At 38.8% G+C, this 12,851-nt stretch overlaps 1 protein-coding gene across 1 annotated transcript in view; it reads right to left on the minus strand.

The window, feature by feature from the left end:
* Positions 1 to 6,816: 6,816 nt before the first annotated feature.
* The window catches only part of rdh10a (retinol dehydrogenase 10a), a 66,829-nt gene continuing 60,794 nt past the window's right edge, over positions 6,817 to 12,851 (minus strand). Inside the window, exon 5 of the mRNA XM_048596308.1 lies at positions 6,817 to 7,841. Within this exon, the coding sequence (XP_048452265.1) occupies positions 7,718 to 7,841 (124 nt within the window). The 3' untranslated portion in view covers positions 6,817 to 7,717. The remainder of the gene's footprint in view (positions 7,842 to 12,851) is intronic.

The following is a 12,851-nucleotide window of genomic DNA, read 5'->3' on the forward strand; positions in this document are numbered from 1 at the left end:
AGGCATGATTAGTAAGTTTGCAGATCACATTAAAATAAGCGGTATTATGGACAGTGAGGGAGGTTATCAGCAATTGCAGCAGGATCTTCATCAGCTTGGGAAGTGGGCTGAAAATGGCAAGTGGAGTTTAATGTAGATAAACATGAGGTGTTGCATTTTGGAAAGTCAAATCAAGATAGGAGTTTCATGGTGAATCATAGAATCACAGAATCCCTACAATGGGAAAACAGGCCCTTCGGCCCAACAAGTCCACACCAACCCTCAGAGCACCCACCCAAACCCATATAACCCACCTAATCTACACATCCCTAAACACTACAGACAATTTAGCATAGCCAATCCACCCAGCCTGCACACGTTTGGACTGTGGGAGAAAACTGGAGGAAACCCACACAGACATGGGGAGAATGTGTAAACTCCACACAGACAGTAGCCCGAGGGCGGAATTGAACCCGGGCAATGGTAGGGCCTTAAGAAGTGTAATGGAACAGAGGGACCTTGGAGTTCAGGTGCATGGTTCTCTGAAAGTAGAGTCACAGGTAGACAGGGCAGTGAAGGAAGCTTTTGGCACACTGGCCTTCATCAGTCCTTCATTAAGTATAGACGTTGGGAAGTTATATTGCAGATGTACAGGACTTCAGTGATACTGCTTCGGAGTAGTGTGTTCAATTTTGGTCACCTTGCTATAGAAAGGATGGTATTAAACTAGAAAGAGTGCAGAAGAAATTTACAAGGATGTTGCCAGGACTCAAGGGACTGAGTTATAGGGAGAGGTTGAAGGAGCTGGGACTTTTATCTTTAGAGTATAGGAGACTGAGGGGGGAGTCTTATAGAAGTGTATAAGATCATTAGAGACATGGATAGGGTGAATGCACTCATAATAGAGGACTAGAGGGCATCAGTTCTAGGTAAGAGGGAAAGAATACATGGGAACTTAGGGGCAACTGTTTTTACATAGAGGTTGATACACATATGGAATGAGCTGCCAGCAGAAGCAGTCGAGGCTGGTATATTAACAACATTTAAAAGGCATTTGGACAAATACATGGTTAGGAAAGGTTTAGAAGGATATGGGCCAAGTGCAGGAAATGGGGTTAGCGTGGATGGTCACTTTGGGCCGAAAGGCATATCTCCGTGCTGTAGGAAACTATGACTCTATGATGCTGTAGACCAGTTAGTTTATCAACTGTCGTTGAGGAATTGTTAGAATCTACTATTAAGGACATTTGGAAAGTCAGAACTCAATTCATCTGTCATCTTAGTTTTATGAAGGCCAAACAGTGTTTGACTAATTTGTTAGCATTCTTCAAAGATGTGACTAGCAAAGTGGATAATGGGGATCCTGTAGATGTAATATATCTGGACTTCAAGAGGCATTTGATAAGGTGCCACCCAAAAGATTAATACACAAGGTAAGATCACACGTGGTTAAGGGTAATACATTAGCTTGAATGGAGGAGTGAGTAACCAACAGAAAGAAGAAAGTTGATAGTTGCCTTGCTGCAGGAAGAATATAAACTGAAGAGAAGACTTACCAGGATGTTGCCGGGAATAGAGGGTTTGACTTATAAAAGTAGGCTGGAACGTTTTCACTGGGGCATAGGAGGTTGAGCGTCAACCTTATTGAAGTTCATAAAATCATGAAGGGCATACATAAGGGGAATAGCAAAAGGTCTTTTCCCCAAGGTGGAGGTGGTCAAAACTAGGGGGCATATTTTTATGGTGAGAAGAGAAAGATTTAAAAAGGACATGAGGGGGCAATGTATTTTACACAGAGAGTGGTTAGTGTGTGGAATGAACTACCAGAGGAAGTGGTGGATGCAGGTACAGTTACGATTAAAAGTCATTTGGAAGTACATGACTAGGAAAGGTTTAGAGGGATATGGGTCAAATGCAGGCAGGTGGAACTAGTTTAGTTTGGGCACATTGTTAGTGTGGACTAGTTGGACCATGCTGTATGACTATGACTGGTCTTTTTTTGGTTGGCAAGATGTAACTAATGGTGTGCCACAGGGTTTGGTCCTAGGGCCCGGTCCTAGGGCCCCAACTATTTATAATCTATTTAATGACTTGCATGCAGGAATAGGTTATTATAGCCAAATTTGCAGACAACATTAAAATAGGTAGGAAAGTAAATTACAATGAAGAAATTTTGAAAAATACAATTTAAGCAGATACGAGTAAGTTGGTTGAATGTACCAAAAGTTGGCAAGAGTTTATAATGAATAGGTGTGAGGTTTCCATTTTGATCAGAAGAATAGAAAAGCAACATATTTAAATGGAGAGAAACTGGAGTGCTTCAGTGAGCTGGGTGTCCTCTTGCATGAATTGAGGAAAACTAGTACGCAGATAATAAGGAAGGTAACTGTAATTTTGGTGTTTATTGCTAAAGGAACATAGAGTATAAAAGTAGGAAAATGTTACTGTAATCTTACAAGGCATTAGTGAGACCGCATCTGGAGTATTTCATAGTTTTGGTTCCTCATGAGAAGGGATTTAGGTGCATCAGAAGCAGTTCACAAGGGGTTCACCAGATTGATTCTCAGAGATGAGGGGTTTATCTTATGTCGAGCTTGTGCAGTTTAGGCCTATACTTTCTGGAGGTTAGAAGAATGAGCGATCTGATTGGGGTTATATAAAATGTTAAAGGGGATTGACAAAATAGACCTAGAATGGATATTTCTCCTTGTAGGACAATCTAGAATGAGATGTGGTCATTTTAGGGATAAGGAGTTTCAGATTTAATACAGATGATCCTTCTCTCAAAGGGTCATAAATCTGTGGAATTCACTACCCCAAAGTGCAGTGGATGCCAGGACACTGAGTAAAATTAAAGGAGATACAGAGACAGATTTTTAATTAGTAACAGGTTGAAGGATTATGGAGAGTAGGCAGGAAAGTGCAGTTGAGACCGAGAAGAGATCAGCCATGATCCTATTGAATGGCAGACTGGACGGGCTGAATTGCCTATTCCTGCTCTTTAGTTCTTACACAAGATTAAAAATAAAACTAAAAAAAAGTTCGTACAGAAGTTATAGTAATCAACTGCTTTGAGGAGCATTTGAGAAAGAACATCAAAAGAAAAATGAAAAAAGTGCTTTAAATGATGAGTAATATTTGAGACAGTTGCTGTATGTAGAAGAGAACAATTGCTGAAATCAAAGTATGGTTCTCAGTAGTAGTAGATACTGAATTCAGAATCTTCCACTAGACTTGAAGTGCAATAAATATCAGGCTGTAGATCAGTTAAGCAATAACTATGAAATTATTTCAGCACTCCAATTAATTCTTACTTCAAGTGACTAAATTTTATTAGAGTTTTTCACTGTTAGGAAAATGGTGTTAAATACACTGGAAACAGTATAGTTGTGTTCAATACATCAAAAAGTTCCTGGGGCAAAATATGTTGCTAGGGGAACTATCTTCAGCAAACTGGAGTTTACTGACCTTCAACATTTCCACAAGACACTCCAAGACCTGTGCTACATTAAATGCTAAGCTATGCAAATTATTCCAAATTAAAATTTATTAATGTTTTTGTTATGAATACATGCCAAACTAATAGTATTCCATAGTACCATGACATTTAGGGGGAAAAAAATTCACAACTTTAGATTAAACATATGTCAGAGTAAATCTTGGAGAGAGATATATCCTGAATATATGGAGTAAAGGGGAGCCATTTCAAGAGTCAAATGAATCAAACAGCTTGATGTAAATATGTTCTGGAAATAATGCTGTGTTCCTCATTTTAATGTTAAAAAATATGGCAGTTCACCTCATGCAAACTATACACAGTTGTAATTCCAAACAACTATGAAAATTTAGAATTTGGACTACACAATAAAGCTGGATCTGAGAGATCAATAGTACAACCATATTGTGTTATGAAAAGCAATGATATTTTTGCTCCAAAACTTTTAAAGTAACATAAAAATTTTGCCTGGACGACAATAAATTAATCTGAGATATGGTGAAGTGGAGTTCCATTGATAGAAAATACACAAAATATGGGAATTTTGAAAAAGCTGAAGTATTTATCAGTTCCCTATTCAATAATGGACCATCTGCATTTACTGGAGTCCTCAAGTGAAAACTACTAAGTGCTTTGGAAAGAGAAAAATAGCAATAGAATTGAGTAAATTTCAGAGATCAACAAATTGAGTTTTTAGAAATTTCTAATCAATCTGTCCAGAGTTGTTGTGATACACCTCTGAAGCAAATAGGACTTGAACCCACATCTCCTGGTCCAGAGGTAGGGACACTACCACTGCACAGCAAAAGCCCTTAAAAGGTTTTTAAATTTTTTTTTTTTTTTTTTAAAAACAATTTACTCTGTTCAGAGATGTTATTTACAAACCTCTGGAGCAGACGGGACTTGATCCTAAGCCCCTGGTTCAAAAGGTAGGGACACTACTACTATGCGACAGGAACCCATTAAAAAGATATTTATTAGCTAGTTAAAACTACTGCACACCTCAGGTGTCTTTATGGAGGATAGGTTGGACAAGCTGGACTTGTTTTCAGTAGAGTTGAGGAGTTGATCCTGAAAGTTCCAGACACCTCCGTCAAGACCAAACTGGCACTATTATAAACTAGGTTTCATGCTTTTAGGGCAAATAGCAAGAGAATTTGTCCTGGTGAGTGCAAGATGAAATGCTTTGGCAACATGTTTCTTTACATCAGTATTAAAATTCTATACTATCAAGGAACCCATCTTTACTAAATATGTAAAATTTCTAAGGGAGGGAAGGAATGTAAAATCAGAACGAAGATAGATTTTACTCTTGATTTCCATTAGATGCATAGAAGCCTGTTTTTCTTCTTAAGTCTTCTTCCAAAAACTATAATCAAAGGAATGAAATTGATGCATACTATTAGTGTGAGAAATGTTCACAGCAGATCAGCCCATTTGGAATCTTTTCCATTAATGTGGTGTATACAACACTATTTACATATATCAATTTCACCTGCAAATCTCTAATACTCACCTAACTAAGCATTGTAACAGTTAAAGAAATAGGAGGTCAGAAAACCTCAACATTATTTTCTATGTTAATAGCTCATTCTGATACATTTTAGCATCCAGACAATAATCAACCCAGCCCAGAGCTAAGATTAATATACAAACCTACTTTTCCTCCATTGTTATTTACAAATAAAAGTATTGTTACATTGAGGTTTAGAGTTGAACCTCTGTTTCTTCTGCACAACTATCATATCTTTGTCAGCCTTTAAGTGGTTGCAGTTATCACAAGATGTTTTAAAAAAAAGTTAAAATAACATGAATATTTTTCTTAGTTTATCCAGCCTGAAGGAATGTACACAAGTTACAACATTCAAACTGGCTATTTAGTCCAACCAGTGTCAGTATTTAGGTTCCATTTGAGCAAAATTTATCCACTGCCTCAGTTTCTAAGCCTGGAAGTGAACTTCAAGTTTACAGAAAGTTTCTCCTGCCTTCAATTTTAAATCTGCTACGTTCATTCATGTATCTACTAATTCTTGTTTTTGATCTCAATTATTGGACAGTTTGCTTCTATCTAACCCATCCCAATTTCATAGTTTAAAAAAAATTGTCCACTGTTTCAAAGATAATACGCTTGTTAACTCTTTGTTTTATTCCAAATGTTTTTCAAATTATGTGTACCAATTATCATAGGCAAATGGTACAAGTGCCTAGCTTGTGTCCTATTGGACTGTATCTTCCCCAAAACTTAAGCTTCATTTTATCTCATTTCACCTTCCACAAAATGAAGGACTGTGGTCTAGGCAGGATGGCAGCAAGGAAGAAAAATAATGTTCCCAACATTTCAACAAGAAACATGGCCAGGAATGTAATGCAGTTATATTAGGTGTTGATACCATCAAATGTCACCTTAAAAATATGTCCCCTTATTTTGAACTCCACCACCTTAGGGAAAAGATGCTACCTAATCTATACCCCTCATGAGTTTATAACCCTCAATAAGAGCAACCTTGAACCTCCCACCCTCCAATGAAGGAAGTCCCAGCCTGTCCAGTCAATTTTTTTTTAAAAATAACTCAAACCCTCCATTCCCAGCAAAATCCTGGTAAATCTTTTCTGAACCTTCATCAGTTGATAATATCCTTCCTATAACTGAGCAACCAGAACTGAATACACTGTTCCAGAATAGCCTTCACCAACGTCCTGTACGATCTCAACATGATATCCCAACTCTTAGAAGTCTGAGCAATGAAGGCAAGCATGCTAAAACGCCCTCTTAACCACTGTCTACCTGTGATGCAAAATTTCAAAAAGAACTACGTACCTGAAGCCCTAGGTCTCTCTTCTCAAACAATATCCACGCCCTCCCATTAACTGTACAAGTCCTGACCATGTTTGTTTTATGAAAAAAAACCTCGCATTTATCCAAATTTAACTGTATTTGCCACTCCTCAGTCCAATGGCCTAATTGATCAAGATCTTTTTGTAATCTTAGATAACCTTCTTCACTGTAGACTATACCACCAATTTTGATGTTATCCAAAACTTACTAACCATGCCTCCTATATTGTCATTCAAATCATCTATATAAATGACAAACAGTGGACCCAGCACTGATCCTTATGGCACACTACTGGTCAGCGGCCTCTAGTCTGAAAAATAACCCTCCACTACCACCCTCTGCCTGTTACTGTTGAGCCAATTTTGTATCCAACTGGCAACCTCACCCTGAACCAGTGTGATCTAACTTTACTAAATTAGTCTACCATGCAGAACATTGTCAATGGCTTTAGTAAAGTCCAAATATTGTTTCTTCAATACTTGCGATCGTAAAAACTGTGCACATCTTTTGCATCTTAAATGGCATTTTAATTAAAAATTCTTTACAATTAGCTATATTATTTAAAAAACTTGAAGACTAGAGATATTGGTCTATATATAAAGTGATCACAAAGACACACAAAAGACATTACCTTTATAACCTCTGATAAACAAATTTAGGTGTTATACAAATAGATATACAAAGGAGGTAGAAATTTCAGGCTTTTAAAAAAATGGACCACTAATCCACAGAAAATAGGACGACATTTAAAGTCTATTCAAAAGGCACACCAATGAGAGATTTTTTCTTAAAATAATGTTTTCTAGTGCTGTACGGGAACACGTTTTGCAATCTTAAACTGCAAGATACATTTGCAGAAATTTGCCCAGTTTCCGGGTAAGTAATTGAATATTCCATTGTATTAGTAATTCTAAGATTTACAAAAAGTACTTGTGGTGGACTGTGGGAGAAGTCAATTATTACAGTGCATTTACTATTCAAACAATTTAGTAGTAGGAATTTTCTAAAGTACTGCACTTACCTACATCTCTATTTGAACATCACATAAATACAGCTCGAACAGCAAACAAATCGCATTGCTGAGTAAAAGTCAAATGTTAAAAATGTCATATCTTACTTTGCTCAGTTGGCATTAAAATGTGTGCAAGTCTAACCACTAGAAAAATTATACAAAATGATTGGCATAATACATTTATCTTGTTACTTGTTCAATACACAGGTACAGTATCAACTGTTTTTTCCACAGTGATCATGGAAAGCTGAAGCTTCACAGCTATTTGCCAAGAGAGTTCACTCAAATGTAGTCACTGCAGCACTTTCTGATTTGTATGGTGATGTTGATGAGTCAAATAATGCATGCATTTCTACAAGAGGTCCCAGTGCTGGATGTAACAAGCAGTTTTGCTTTAGATTTCATTTTTGGCTTCATTGTTATTTAAAGCCTGTTTTCTCTCAGCAATGAACGGATACATGCACTTATCTGCTCCCAAAAAACGGTACATGCAGACAACAGCTTCCCATGGCATAATGCTGAAACAGAAGAAAAAATTGTTTTTAAATTGCAAAGAGACAATCTCCCTCTTTAAACTTAAATGGGCCCAAAATATGAATATTCAAAACAAATGTTTGTAAATACTAAAAAAAATTAAAAATCGCTGTTGCTGGAAATCAGAAACAATATCATAAATTGCTACAAAAACTCAGGTCTGGCAGCATCTGTGGAGAGCAAACAAGAGTTAATGTTTTGGACCCTTCTTCAGAACTGATTGTAGCTCGGAAGAAATTGGTGTATATGCTAGAGAAGGGGTGGGGGGGAAAGCAGTAAACGGTATCTGGCGGTGGAGCCCAGAAAGCGAGAAAAACAGTTGTGCAGATAAAGGACTGTGTAAAAGTCAGGCTGAGCGAATGAATAATTGCTAATAGGGTCCATTAGGGACTGACAATGGGTTGTATGAAGTAGCAGCTGATGGAACATGGAATGACAAGGCCTGGTGTGTGGGGTTTTGGGGTAAGGACATGGGAGAAGGTCCTCCAGCCCTAATATTATTGAACTCACTTGAGTTCAAAAGGTTTTAGGGTCCCAAGAAGAAAATGAGGTGGTTTTTCCAGCTTGCACTGGTTCGATGGTTTTGGAGGGTGTGAACTTTGGAAACTGAACACAGGGGAGACATCAGTATTTTTAAATGTTCAAAAATCAAGTTTTGCTGCTTCTCCTTCAATTCAGGCAGCAAAGGTAAGATACAGAAGGAAACTATTCACTTCACCATGACCTTGCAACTATTTGTTGAAGAATGCATTTCTTGTTAATTCACGAGTGAAATCAGCTGGGAGGTAGAGTGGTAGTAGCAGGAATGAGAGAGTAAACAGACACCAATGGGGAGGGGAGGGTGCATGTGGGTTCAGCACCCACAATCACCTCCATTCAAAATTAGGTGTTTGGAAATTAACAAGTGGTCACTTAAGGGTAGCATCACAGCAAATGAAGATGATGTTGCGGATACATCAGCGATCAGGCTATTATGGATCTAATGATGTGTAATTAAATGAATTTAATGATCCCCAAGAAAACAGTGACCGTAACATGATAAAATTTAGCAAACAGTTCAAGGGAGAAATGTGAGTCAGAAATAACTGTGCTAAACTTTAGGGTAATTTCAAAGGAATGAGGATGGACCAGACTGGGAAATGAGTTTAGCAGCAAAAGATATTTGCAGAACATTGGCAGACTTCTACGAAAATAGTTAATGACAGATAACAAAAGATATATCCCAGTGAGAAAGGACAATTCTAGGAAGGGATAACCTAACCATGGTTAAAGAAAAAAAGTACTAGGGAAACCTGTGGAGCTAAAGACAAACATGTTCCCTGGACCTGATAGGGGTTGGGTATATGAATAGAAAGGGATTAAGAGGGATATAGACCAAATGCTTGCAAATGGGACGGCTTGTCAGCCCGGATGAGTTGGACCATGCTGTATGACTGACTATGTAAACTCGCCAAAAAAGATACATTAATATTCAACACTCTGGAGTTGGCTAGTTAAGGGGAAGAAGGGCAAGTGCTATCATGTTGCTTTATTTATTTTCTAAATTTGTCAGATTTAGGAAATTGACTCTTACTCTTTTGCAGGAGAGGAGTTAGTTATTTGGTGAATATCTGCTAAGTGACTAAGGTCTATTCTATTCCTAAGGTTCATCCTAGTATAGAAATGGGTGGCAAGGTAATAAACTATGGTTTTTATTCAATTATATTGATTCAAGTAGTTAATTGGAACTCATTAAGGATAGCAGAACCCCTGATATTTCATAGCTGCAGCATGTTGGAGTTCCTGGATGCCAGTTTGGTCCAGTGCAATCACACCTGCAGTAAGTAGGGAGGGGCACTATTAAGACATATCCAGGGTACTGTGCACAATACTCCAGGTGCGGTCTCACCAATGGCTTGTTAAGTTGCAACAATACTTCCTTACCTTTATGTTCTATTCCTTTTAGCTATTAAAGGGAAGGAGAACTCAAGAGCTGTTAGTAATGGAGGCAATAGGACCCAAAAAGAAGGTGCAAAAACTGGCATAACGCACTTTCTGAATGCTCGGAGCATTCGAAACAAGGTGGATGAGTTGCCGGCGTAAATCATTGCAAATGAGTATGATTTAGTGGCCATTACAGAGACATGGTTACAGGATGGTCATGGCTGGGAGTTAAATATCCAGGGGTATCAAACTGTTTGGAAGGACAGACAGGAAGGTAAGGGAGGTGGTGTTGCTCTGATTTTTAAGGATGATATCAGGGCGGTAGTGAGAGATGATATAGGTTCTACTGAACAAAATGTTGAATCCATTTGGGTGGAAATTAGGAATAGCAGGGAGAAGTAGTCACTGATAGGTGTGGTCTATAGGCCAAATAATGACATCGTGGTGGGGCAGGCAATAAACATAGAAATAGCTAATGCATGTAAAAATGGTACAGCAATTATCATGGGGGATTTTAATCTACATATCGATTGGTCAAACCAGGTCGGTCATGGCAGCCTTGAGGAGGGGTTCATAGAATGCATTGCGATAATTTCCTTGAACAATATGTAATGGAACTTACGAGGGAGCAAGCGATCCTAGATCTAGTCCTGTGTAATGAGACAGGAATAATTAATGATCTCACAGTTAGGGATCCTCTCGGAAGGAGCCATCACAGTAAGGTTCTGTATTTTAAATTCGACCAATGTCCTGTGCTTAAACAAAGGAGACTATGAAGGAATGAGGGAGGAGTTAGCTAAGGTAGAATGGGAGCAAAAACTTTATGGTAGGTCAATTGAGGAACAGTGGAGGACTTTCAAAATGATTTTTCACAATGCTCAGCAGAAGTATATTCCAGTGATAAGGAAGAACTGTAGGAAAAGAGACAGCCAGCCATGGATGTCTAAGAAAATAAAGGAAAGTATCAGATTGAAAAAAGAACACATACAAAAAAGCAAAGAGTAGTGGGAAACTAGTAGACTGGGAAATCTTTAAAGGCCAACAGAAAGCCACTAAAAAAGTTATAAAGAAAAGTAAGATGGATTATGAGAGTAAACTAGCTCAGAATATAAAAACAGGCAGCAAAAGTTTCTATAAATATGTAAATCGTAGAAGAGTGGTGAAGATAAACATTGGTCCTTTAGAGGATGAGAAGGCCAATTTAATAACTGGGAATGAGGAAATAGCCGAGACATTAAACAGTTATTTTGTGTCGGTCTTCACAGTGGAAGACAAATAACATGCCGAAAACTAACGGCAAGAAGGTTATAGCAGGCGAGGACCTAGAAACTATCATTATCACTAAGGAGGCAGTGCTGGGCAAGCTAATGGGGCTAAAGGTAGACAAGTCTCCTGGCCCTGATGAAATGCATCCCAGGGTGCTAAAAGAGGCGATGGGGGAAATAGCAAATGCACTAGTAATTATTTACCAAAATTCACTGGACTCTGGGGTGGTTCCCGCAGATTGGAAAACAGCTAATGTGACGCCACTGTTTAAAAAAGGAAGTAGACAAAAAGCAGGTAACTATAGGCCAGTTAGCTTTACTTCGGTAGTGGGGAAAATGCTTGAATCTATCATTAAGGAAGAAATAGCATGACATCTGGATATAAATTGTCCCATTGAAAACACCCAGCGTGGGTTCATGAAGGGTAGGTCATGTTTAACTAATTTGGTGGAATTCTTTGAGGACATTACTTGCATGGTGGACAATGGGGAACCTGTGGATATGGTGTATCTGGATTTCCAGAAGGCATTTGACAAGGTGGCACACCAAAGGCTGCTACATAAGATAAAGTTCCACGGTATTACAGGTAATGTATTGGCATGGATAGAGGATTGGTTGACCAGTAGAAAGCAAACAGTAGGCGTAAATGGGTGTTTTTCTGGTTGGTGGTCAGTGGCTAGTGGTGTGCCTCAGGGATCAGTGTTGGGGCCGCAATTGTTTACAATTTACATAGATGATTTGAAGTTGGGGACTAAGTGTCGTGTATCAAAATTTGCAGATGACACTAAGGTGAGTAGTAGAGCAAAGTGTGCAGAAGACACAAAGTCTGCAGAGGGATATAGATAGTCTAAGTGAGTGGGCAAAGATCTGGCAGATGGAGTACAATGTTGAGAATTGTGAGGTCATCCATTTTGATAGGAATAACAGGAAAATGGACTATGTTTTAAATGGTAAAAAATTGCAGCACGCTGCTGTGCAGACAGACTTGGATGTCCTTGTGCATGAATCGCTAAAGAGTAGGATTGCAGATGCAGCAGGTAATTAAAAAGGCAAATGGAATTTTGTCTGCCATTGCTAGAGGGATGGAGCTTAAAAACAGGGAGGCTATGCTGCAGCTGTATAGAGTCCTGGTGAGGCCACACCTGGAGTACTGTGTGCAGTTTTGGTCTCCTTACCTGAGAAGGGATATACTAACACTGGAGAGGGTGCAGAGGAGATTCACTCGGTTGATTCCAGAGTTGAGGGCGTTGGATTATGAGGAGAGACTGAGTAGATTGGGATTATACTCATTGGAATTCAGAAGAATGAGGGGAAATCTTATAGAAACACAAGATTATGAAGGGAATAGATAGGGTGGAGGCAGGGAGGCTGTTTCCACTAGCAGGTGAAACTGGGACGAGAGGGTAGAGGGTATCGCCTCAAAATAAAGGGAAGCAGATGTAGGACTGAGGTCAGGAGGAACTTGTTCACCCAAAGGGTTGTGAATCTGTGGAATTCCCTGCCCAGTGAAGCGGTTGAAGCTACCTCGCTGAATGTTTTTAAGGCAAGGCTAGATAATTCCTTGACTGTTCAAAAATTTAAGGGTTATGGTTAGTGGGCAGATATGTGGAGCGGAGTCTCAAAAAGATCAGCCATGATCTTATTAAATGGCAGGGCAGGCTCGAGGGGCCAAATGGCCTACTCCTGCTCCTGGTTCTTATGTTCTTATAAAAGTCAACATTCCATTCGCTTTTTTATTATCTGCTGTACCTGCACACTAGTTTTCTGTGACTCATGAACAAGGACACCTAGATCCCTCTGCACTAG

This window comes from Rhincodon typus, chromosome 4 (assembly GCF_021869965.1).
Source record: "Rhincodon typus isolate 14 chromosome 4, sRhiTyp1.1, whole genome shotgun sequence".
Taxonomy (NCBI): Eukaryota; Metazoa; Chordata; class Chondrichthyes; order Orectolobiformes; family Rhincodontidae; genus Rhincodon; species Rhincodon typus.